Here is an 11,741-nt window from a genome sequence, read left to right on the forward strand (position 1 = left end):
GACTGCTGGGGAATCTTTGCTATTGCCTGGGCCTTAATTTGAGATACGGCTTTTTCGCTACAGCGATTGGTGGCTGCTTCTGCCTCAAGCCACCTGCAACATGGTTTTTTACGGCTATCAGGAAGATTGTGTGTGTACCCTGACCTTTCTTGCTGCCTGGGAATAAGCGTGGAATGCTGGCGACGGCCTTTATGCAGGACAACATGTGCGCCTCTGTATCTCAACGGGAATGCATAAGAAATTATCATGAAGGTTATAGTTGGACATGATTCATAATTATAAATATTAAGATAGACATGGAAAATACCTCCCTGTAATTTTTAAAAAAGGAATGTATTTTTTTTTCATGTGTAGTCAAACAGGAGAAACGTTAATTTAAAATACGTAAGTGAGACACTGTTTCAGCTCTTCAGTAAAAATGTCTGTATTGTTGATTAGTGACTTGACAGGACCTGATAACAACAGAGCAAACATGAATACACTAACGACACACACACGGGCCACGTTAATTTTGAGAAATTATATCTTTTATTTATATTATATAATAAACACTTTAACATTTTCATTTGGAATATACACAGCAATCAAAATTACAATACACACAAAAATTTCTATACAACATTCACAGTCTTATACATGCACAGATATTTTGGTTAAACGTTACCTGAAACATACCAACCTGATTTTTTTACTGATATTTTGTTTTGTTCGATAAATCCACAAGAATTTTTTTACATGATGTTTATTGGTATTCTGTTTCATACAACAAAAAGCAATCCACACACAACAACCTATAAAAACACAAATTTCGAATTTGCACACAAAACTATTTGACACTAAAAATTATGTAATAGTATTTCACACACTAAAAATCACACTTTTTATCCTAGTTGGATGTTAAACATGCCATAGAAACTAGTGGAAGTACTTGATTATCAGGAGTTTACTCATGTAAGCGTTTACCTATCATACCCTGTGATTTGAATGTGACTTCCAAACATTACCCTGGATTTATTGACAGATGTACATTAGTCATTACACAGAGTCCCCAGTAGAGTGTCACATTGATTTCTCAAAAGACAGGAATGTGTAAATAATATGGGAAACAGTTAAACTTGTGATACTAAATGGAACATGAATAGTGAAAAGGGCGTTGTAATGGTGACAGCAAGGAAGTGTAAATCTGCAGTGATCAAGGACAGTGTGAATGATATTACAAAGGACAGTTGTTGGTATCTGTGTCACTTAATGAAAGGATAGATTGACTTCAGAATAGCATTGAATTAGTGATACAATTACTAGAAACAAACAGCTAGAAAAGTCAGTAAAGAGAAACAAACTGTTATTAAGTAAGTTGACTGTGGAAGAAAGGGCAGGTGAACATTGGTACAAGGGATCAGTTGAATATGTACAAGGGAACCATTAAATAGTGATCAGGGAACTGTGAAGCTGTTATTAAAGACATACATTATGAACTTTGATAAAATCTTTGAACTAATGTATCAAGGAAATGCGACTGTTGATATAGAACTATAAATGTGTATAGGAATTCTGATATAAAATACAGTTGAATGGTATACAAAGGAATGTATGAGTAACAAAGAACGAATTAGAACGTTGTACAAAGGTGATACAGTGTGAATGTGTGACAAATGCATTTTGTAATGATGACAGAAATAGAACAGTGTTAAATTGGATAAAGAGAAATTGAAATCATGCTATATTAGAAGAATAGTATGAACCTCATATATCAAAGGAACACTTACTGGGAAAAGAACATGTGATCTGTTACATGAAGGAAAAATATGTTGAACAAAGGATAGTTTAGAATGAGTTGGTTTACATTAGGAATTTATGATGTACAGGGAACAGAACCTGTGTACAAAGAGAAGTATGTGAAATGATGATAAAATGACAGTTTTTAATGTCCGTGACAGAAAGGAAAGTGTGAATTGTTGATAGAAAAAAAAGAATAGAGAAAAGGGAACTGCCCAATTGTGATAAAATTGGAAAGTTATAAAAATGACAGGAGGACTTTATGTGTGATATCTTGTTGTGTTTTCAATGTTGTTGAAAGTATTTGGAAGTGGTGCGAAGGAATGTAATCCTTGTACAAAAAGGGAATGTTAATGAATCGAACAAATAACAGGGATACGTTGTGATATCAGGGACAGTTAAATGTTACAAGTGAACAGTGTATATGTGTTACAAGGAGTGTTGAAATGTTATACAAAGGGAACATTAAGCTGGTTACAAAGGAACATTACTTTTACAATGGGAACATGTTACTTGTGTTTATTCAAAAACAGTTTATCTTGTGACAGAAAAATATATGTTGCATTTATAGGACATTATTATGAGGGAATAGAATTCTGATTCTTAAAAGGACATTCTCTGGTAATCGTTTTAAAAAAGAAATTGTAATGTTACAGTAAGAACAGTATGAATTGTATAATAAGGGTATGTTATAGTATAAGAGGACCAGTTTAACTGATTACAAAGGTGAACGTTGATGTGGTAAAAAAAGTGTGATGTATGCAAATCTATCTTATTTATACTTTACTAAATGAACTAGTTTGAACTGTTATTAAAAGGGAACATGTGAACTATTTACAAGACGTTACTTTGAAAGGGCTTTTATTGAGTTACTAGTGAGAGATGTACAGTTATCTGAATACAGGGAACGTGTGAACTTTGTACAAAGGAACAGTAAATATGTTGTACAGGGGACATGTGAACTTTTCACTTTGATGATTAAAGGAAATTTATAACAAAAGGTACATATATGTTGTATATTTAGAAAGTGTGGTTTTTATCTGCATAGAGAAAATTTTGAGCTTACAAAATGATATATAATCATTTTATATTATATATATAAATATTTAGTATTTTTTTCATAATATTATTTTAAACTATATTGTATACATGAAACAGGAAAGCAAAGAATTGCCGAAATTCTTTATGTGCGAATGCGAAGGAAGCTAAACGTACCCCTTTGTAGTAAAAGAGGTTAAGTCTAACTATGTTCGAAATTATTTGATTCGAAAGCCTAACCCTATTCAGAACAGTATGGCAGCCTGAAACTACATGTAGAAACTTGAAGGAATGCTACACCCTACACATGTAGAAAGAAAAGTTAACACCTAATGTTTCATGAAGAAAATCGTAAACCCTTGATTTAAAAAAACAACCAAATAACCTATGTCAGGAAACGAAGATACCCAATTAATAACCTACCTTATTTAGAATACGTAGGATTAATTAACACAAACTAATGAATCAGTAGGCACGCTAAACTTACATATGTAAGACCAGGATGCAAAAGTAAAATAAATCCTTTCAAAACAGTAAGGAATCAGTAATAGGTACGTGTGTAGAAAATAAGAAGTGTAGCAAATTCAGAATAATTTTTGCCCTCCTGACCTAAAGATAACTATTGGTGAATGGCCAAGTGGGAATTACATAAAAATAGTGTTAACGTTTTCTATAGGTTCATTTTTTACTGTCCATACTTATTTACCTGCTATTCTGTTAAAAGACACAAAAATTATATTATGGTACAAAAAGATTTGTTTTGGTATTTTACGTTGAAATTAGTTCATTCATTATTATTTATTCAATTCATTTTGTGTTGTTATGTGTGTGTGTGTAAGTGTGTGTGATTGGTTGATTTGTGTTGTTTGTTGTCTGTTATAACTGCAGTTGTGGTAGTGTTTTCCCTATTTTGAGAGGATATCCCATGGTCATTTCGTTAAGATTATTCACATTGAATAAAGAATGTTCATAAAATCTGTATATACTATTACAGATTGCATTACATATCTTATCATATTATATTATTATTCAGTTATATTTTATTATTATTATTACCACATTCATAGCATTATGTGTTTTATGAATAAAAATTTCGTATCCGTATCACGTATCTCTCGGATAACTAATCCATAAACCGACACATTTCTTAACCGTGACAAACACAGCACAGCTCACACACTTAATCAACACAACACACAGATAGAGGCAGAAAGAGGACATTTCACAGATGATTCACAAACTCTGAAGTTTAGGATACTTGTTTGATTGACTTTTTTTTTTCATTGTACAAATACACTCACAAAAGCCAATGACTTTAATCACTCTAACGCAGCCCTTTCACTACACAGACCCCTCGAGTCCATGGGGACTACACCCAACCTTTACTATCCGCTCAATTTGTATTCTTTGCAACTCCACCTACTTACAGATAACACATTGCTGCAATAGTTTTATTGTAATGGCTGAACTTAACGTTTGTCTTTTCGTTCTGTATAAGAATTAACATAGAAATTTTTTGCATCATTATTTTCAAACAATCTTGATTCACCCTTTTTGCACTCTATCTCACTTACTCTCTCATTTTTTTTCACACTTCTTATTTTTCAATCACTTTCATTTCTCACACACACACCCACTCACAGGGCTTGGACGCCATATCTGTTTTCATCTTGACAGCACATAACACCTGTGCACCTTGACAGGTTTGGATGTCAATGTACTTCAGCAAAAAGAATCACCCTCATAAGAGAGCGGTATGAATATGACCGAATGTCACTACTATTTGCGTATCAATTTTATCAAAGTTAGCTTTGGCAATGGACACTTACTTTTATTTGTTTTACATTTAATTGCGTTGTATGATGACTATCTCCAAGATCTTTTACACGATGTATACTGCACTTTATTGATTGTTTTTTCATATTTACGTTGTAAAATCAATTTTATCTCATTTTTTTTTTAACCTTATATGAATTACTTAATGTAATTGTTATTCTTTTGAACGTAGAGTAAATGTCTATCTGGAATGGTTAACTTTCAGTTGGTAAGAAATGTATTTTGTCTCTAATGTCATTTTTCTCACTGTATGAAAGTATTTATTTACCTTTATTCTTTGACACGTTGGTATTGAAGTACTTTTATCTCTGTGTTCATTCTTTTGAACGTCAGGTAAGAATGTATTTTTTCAGTTCCTTTTGACTGTGGTGAATTCTTTTATTGCATGTGCTTCTTTATTTTGAAGTATTTATCGGTTATTTCTTACACGATTGGTACTAATGTACTTTCCTCAGCCACTGCAACATGTTTTTTTTTTACGGCTATCAGGAAGATTGTGTGTGTACCCTGACCTTTCTTGCTGCCTGGGAATAAGCGTGGAATGCTGGCGACGGCCTTTATGCAGGACAACATGTGCGCCTCTGTATCTCAACGGGAATGCATAAAGAACTTTATCTCAATATAGTTTACATGATTTCTAATTATACAACTATTAAGATGCAGACTGAATAAAACCTCATTAATTACTTAACAGAAATGGAATGATTTTTTCGACTGGTAGCAAACATGAAAACGTTAATGGTTTTAAAATATTGTAAGTGCATTGACAACTTTCAGTTTGCTCTTCTGTAAAATTGGTTGGTTTGTTGATTAGGCACTTAGACAGGTACCCCTCGATAAACACACACACACACACACACACACACACACACATATATATATATATATATATATATATACATACACACACACACACTCACACACACATACACTTATGCACACACACACACACACACACACACACACACACACACACACACACACACACACACACAAATACACATGCACGCACGCACACACATTCGCCCCCATCACCTCCACTTACCACCCTCACACACACACTAGCCACATTGCTGCATGCTTTTTTTGTGACTGATTCGTTTGTCTTTTCGTTCTGTTAAATCACAATAATTTTTTTGCTGATTGTTGTATTTGGATTCTGCGTCTCCTGCACTCACACACACACACACACACACACACACACACACACACACACACACACACACACACACACACACACACACACACACACTTATGCACACACACACACACACACACACACACACACACACACACACACACACACACACACACACACACACACACACACACACACACACACACACACACACACACAAACGGGCCACAGAAACACTGACCTCCCAGAACACCTGAGCGAGAAGGCTCCCTCCCTGACGTCACCAGGGTATCTCTCCATGGTGAAGCCGTTGCCCACCCATGACCCTGTGAGGTCCTCCTCAAACCCAGGGTTGACCAGCAGGTTTATCTGACCAGTGGTACACTGCCACGCAGCAACGGTCACCAGGGCGCCCAGTAAGAAGGCTGTCCACGCCATTGGATTCTGCATTCAGAAAGGAAGGGAACAGTGTGAACTGTGTGATACAATGGGAACAGTGTGAACTGTGTGATACAAAGGGAACAGTGTGAACTGAGTGATACAAAAGGAACAGTGTGAACTGTGTGACAGAAAGGGAACAGTGTGAACTGAGTGATACAAAGGGAACAGTGTGAACTGAGTGATACAAAGGGAACAGTGTGAACTGTGTGATACAAAGGGAACAGTGTGAACTGTGTGACAGAAAGGGAACAGTGTGAACTGAGTGACACAAAGGGAACAGTGTGAACTGAGTGATACAAAGGGAACAGTGTGAACTGTGTGACAGAAAGGGAACAGTATGAACTGTGTGATACAAAGGGAACAGTGTGAACTGTGTGATACAAAGGGAACAGTGTGAACTGAGTGATACAAAGGGAACAGTGTGAACTGAGTGATACAATGGGAACAGTGTGAACTGTATGACAGAAAGGGAACAGTGTGAACTGAGTGATACAAAGGGAAAAGTATGAACTGTGTGACAGAAAGGGAACAGTGTGAACTGAGTGATACAAAGGGAACAGTGTGAACTGAGTGATACAAAGGGAACAGTGTGAACTGTGTGACAGAAAGGGAACAGTGTGAACTGAGTGATACAAAGGGAACAGTGTGAACTGTGTGACAGAAAGGGAACAGTGTGAACTGAGTGATACAAAGGGAACAGTGTGAACTGAGTGATACAAAGGGAACAGTGTGAACTGTGTGACAGAAAGGGAACAGTGTGAACTGTGTGACAGAGAGGGAACAGTGTGAACTGAGTGATACAAAGGGAACAGTGTGAACTGAGTGATACAAAGGGAACAGTGTGAACTGTGTGACAGAAAGGGAACAGTGTGAACTGAACGACAGAAAGGGAACAGCATGGACTGAATGTACTATTTAAGTGTGCATTGTACAAAGACATCAGAGAAACATTTCTGAAGGACTCGGTACGAAATTATTTTGGAAAACTATTTAAAAAAAAAAAAAAAAAAAAAAAAAAAAAAAAAATATATATATATATATATATATATATATATATATATATATATATATATATATATATATAAACAGGAAACATTAGCATATTTTGCCGAAATTTCTTTTTCTTGTGACGAACAGAAGGAAACGCCTAACACCCCTACACCCCCTATGTCAGAAACAGAAGGCAACGCCTAACACCCCCTATGTCAGAAACAGAAGGCAACGCCTAACACCCCTACACCCCCTATGTCAGAAACAGAAGGCAACGCCTAACACCCCCTATGTCAGAAACAGAAGGAAACGCCTAACACCCCCTATGTCAGAAACAGAAGGCAACGCCTAACACCCATACACCCCCTGTGTCAGAAACAGAAGGAAACGCCTAACACCCCTACACCCCCTATGTCAGAAACAGAAGGCAACGCCTAACACCCATACACCCCCTGTGTCAGAAACAGAAGGAAACGCCTAACACCCCTACACCCCCTATGTCAAGACCAGAAGGAAACGCCTAACACTCCTACACTCCCTATGTCAGAAACAAAAGGAAACGCCTAACACCCCTACACCCCCTATGTCAGAAACAGAAGGCAACGCCTAACACCCATACACCCCCTGTGTCAGAAACAGACGGAAACGCCTAACACCCCTACACCCCCTATGTCAGAAACCGAAAGAAGCTGCTACGTCCACCCCATTCCCTGAACCCCTAATCCAACTCCCACCCTTTACCCCCTCCCCGCCGCGCCCCCTCCCCTGCCCACCCCCTCCTCATTGTTTGTGTAATGGCCAATGGCCGATGTACAATAAACAATTCAGTGCTTTAATTGTTCAGTCTCTCTGTTTCTCTCTCTCTACCTCTCTCTCCCTGTCTACTAAGAGACACACAAACATATATGCGTATTTGTTTGTGTCTCTTACAACAAAGGCAGATGTGTAAGTCGGCAAAAGTGCTAATATCTTCACCGTTGTAAAATATAGATTCATTCATTCATTCATTTATTCATTCATTTTGTGTGTGTGTGTGTGTGTGTGTGTGTGTGTGTGTGTGTGTGTGTGTGTGTGTGTGTGTGTGTGTGTGTGTGTGTTGATAACTGTTTAAGAGTGTGTGTAGTGTTTTTGCATGAATTGTGTGAGAGGAATGCATCCCACGCACTGGGTTGCATTTCGCTAAGATTATGCACTGTGTAAGTTAATAGTATTTTCATTATATCATATTACTGTTGTTACTATTATCATTATTGTTATTACTATTATCATTATCATTATCATTATTATTATTATTATTATTATTATTATTATTATTATCATCATCATCATTATCATTATTGTTGTTGTCGTTGTTATTTTTGTTGTTGTTCACTTCTCTCCTGGTGATGATGACTGGAAGTCCATAATTAGCTCGGAACGACATTGTCCTTGAATCCAGTGTAGGCGAAACCAGGTGCACAGTGTCTGCGAGGACAATTAAGTGTCAGCGATACCGTTCGTGAGTGGCGTTAAAGTGGATCCATTTTCTACATGATTGATTGCCTCAGGAACCACTGAACCGCTGGTAATACTGTATGCAACTGACCCTTTGTCAACCCCTGGTATTCATGTGTGCAAATGACACTCAATAAGCCTCTGGAATAGACGTTTTAACTCACTCAGTACGGCCAGTCCTCTCTTCTCCTCTACACAGACCCCTCGGATGTCCAGTGGGTGTCTGAATGACCCAACCTTTAGCTTCCGTCGTCAGAATTGTGGTATTCTTTGTCAACATCCACCTCTTCAGTATAAGAGCCTTCCGCTTGCAATAGTTTGATGATGGTAATTGGGCTGAAACGCTGTCAACGTCGTCTCTTTCGCCGTTCGTATAGAGAGAGTTAACACACGTGAGCCATGAACCTGACTAACAAGCATCCATTCATCTTTCAAACAATTCTCTGTTTCACCCTTTTTTGACAGGTTGATATCACTGTACTTTCATTTGTTTGTTTCACACTTTTGACAGTTTGGTGTCAATGTACTTTCATTTCTATATTGCACCCCTCTAATGGGCTTGTGTTACTGTACCTATATCTCTGTATTTCATCTTGACAGGCTGATGTCAATATACTTTCATCTCTTTGTTTCACTCTTTTGACAGTTTGGTGTCAATGTACTTTCATTGCAAAATTCCACCCCTCTAATGGGCTTGTGTTACTGTACTATATCTTTGTATTTCATCTTGACAGGTTGGTATCACTGTACTTTTATCTCAAAAGTTCAGCCTTTTGGCAAGTTGGCTACACTGTACTTTTATTTCTGTGTTTCATTCTTTTGACACGTTGGTATGAATGTACTTTTATCTCCATGTTTCATTCTTTTGACACGTTGGTATGAATGTACTTTTATCTCTATGTTTCATTCTTTTGACACGTTGGTATGAATGTACTTTTATCTGCATGTTTCATTCTTTTGACACGTTGGTATGAATGTACTTTTATCTCTATGTTTCATTCTTTTGACACGTTGGTATGAATGTACTTTTATCTCCATGTTTCATTCTTTTGACACGTTGGTATGAATGCACTTTTATCTCCATGTTTCATTCTTTTGACACGTTGGTATGAATGTACTTTTATCTGCATGTTTCATTCTTTTGACACGTTGGTATGAATGTACTTTTATCTGCATGTTTCATTCTTTTGACACGTTGGTATGAATGTACTTTTATCTGCATGTTTCATTCTTTTGACACGTTGGTATGAATGTACTTTTATCTGCATGTTTCATTCTTTTGACACGTTGGTATGAATGTACTTTTATCTGCATGTTTCATTCTTTTGACACGTTGGTATGAATGTACTTTTATCTCCATGTTTCATTCTTTTGACACGTTGGTACTAATGTACTTTTATCTCCATGTTTCATTCTTTTGTCACGTTGGTGTCAGTGTTCTTTCATTTCTGTATTTCATCCCTCTGAAGCGCTGGTGTTACTGTTACTGTATCTGTATCTATATTTTACCCTTTTGCTATCAGGTTGCTATCAGTGTACTTTTATCTCTATGTTTCATCCCTGGATGGCTGGTGTCACAGAACTTTTATCTCTATATTTCATCCTTTTGACACGTTGATATCACTGTACTTTTATTCTTATAATTCATCTATTTGACAGGCTGGTGTCACTCTACTTTTATCTCTATGTATCATTCTTTTGACACATAGACATCATGTCACTGTACTTTCATTTCTGTTTCATTCCTTTGACTTGTAAACATTATGTCACTGTACTTTCATCTCTGTGTTGCATTCTTTTGAACAAGTTGATGTCACTATACTTTAATATCTATGGTTCAATCTTTTGACAAGTTGATGTCACTATACTTTTATATCTATGTTCCATTTTTCCATTCTTTTGACAGGTTGATGTCGCTGTGCTTTTATCTCTATGTTCCATTCTTTTGACAAGTTGATGTCACTGTGCTTTTATATCTATGCTCCATTCTTTTGACAGGTTGATGTCGCAGTGCTTTTATATCTATGTTTCATTCTTTTGACAAGTTGATGTCGCTGTGCTTTTATCTCTATGTTCCATTCTTTTGACAAGTTGATGTCACTGTGCTTTTATCTCTATGTTCCATTCTTTTGACAAGTTGATGTCACTGTACTTTTATATCTATGTTCCATTCTTCCATTCTTTTGACAGGTTGATGTCGCTGTGCTTTTATCTCTATGTTCCATTCTTTTGACAAGTTGATGTCACTGTGCTTTTATCTCTATGTTCCATTCTTTTGACAAGTTGATGTCACTGTACTTTTATATCTATGTTCCATTCTTCCATTCTTTTGACAGGTTGATGTCGCTGTGCTTTTATATCTGTGTTCTATCCTTTTGACAGGTTGATGTCGCTGTGCTTTTATATCTATGTTCCATTCTTTTGACAAGTTGATGTCACTGTGCTTTTATATCTATGTTTCATTCTTTTGACAAGTTAATGTCACTGTACTTTTGTATTTATGTTCCATTCTTTTGACAAGTTGATGTCACTGTGCTTTTATCTCGATGTTTCATTCTTTTGACGGGCTGGTGTTACTGTACGTATATATCTCTGTATTTCATCTTGACGGATTGGTATAACCATATTTTTTTTAAATCTATATATTTCTTTCTTTTGGCGGGTTTGTGACATGTACTTTTATCTCTTTTGTTTCATCCTGTAGCGGGTTTCCTGTCAGTCACTGAACTTTTAACTTTTTATGTCATTTTGTTTTGGAAATAAGAGTACCAACAAAAACAACCAGCAAGCATTAATAAACCAACAACTACGACAACAACATCGGCAACAGCAACATTAAAATAAACAACAGCAACAAACAACAACAACACATACGGAAAGGTTTCGCAGCTCACCAGTTCAGTTTCACTCGCCACAGGTCAACCAGCTGTACAGTGCTGTGAACTATGAAGTCTGTCGCCACTGTATTCAACTGCCTGTCACACACTGTTTTATAGCTGGGCATAGAAAAAAATGTTGGGGGGTCGGG

The 11,741-nt window shown here is 36.6% G+C and overlaps 1 protein-coding gene across 1 annotated transcript in view; it reads right to left on the reverse strand.

The window, feature by feature from the left end:
• LOC143282565 (uncharacterized) overlaps positions 1–6,226 on the reverse strand; it is a 51,868-nt gene extending 45,642 nt beyond the window's left edge. The window contains exon 1 of the mRNA XM_076588254.1: positions 6,030–6,226. Coding sequence (XP_076444369.1) covers positions 6,030–6,226 — 197 coding nt within the window. The remainder of the gene's footprint in view (positions 1–6,029) is intronic.
• Between the last annotated feature and the right edge of the window lie 5,515 nt (positions 6,227–11,741).

This window comes from Babylonia areolata, chromosome 5, assembly GCF_041734735.1.
Source record: "Babylonia areolata isolate BAREFJ2019XMU chromosome 5, ASM4173473v1, whole genome shotgun sequence".
Lineage (NCBI taxonomy): Eukaryota > Metazoa > Mollusca > Gastropoda > Neogastropoda > Buccinidae > Babylonia > Babylonia areolata.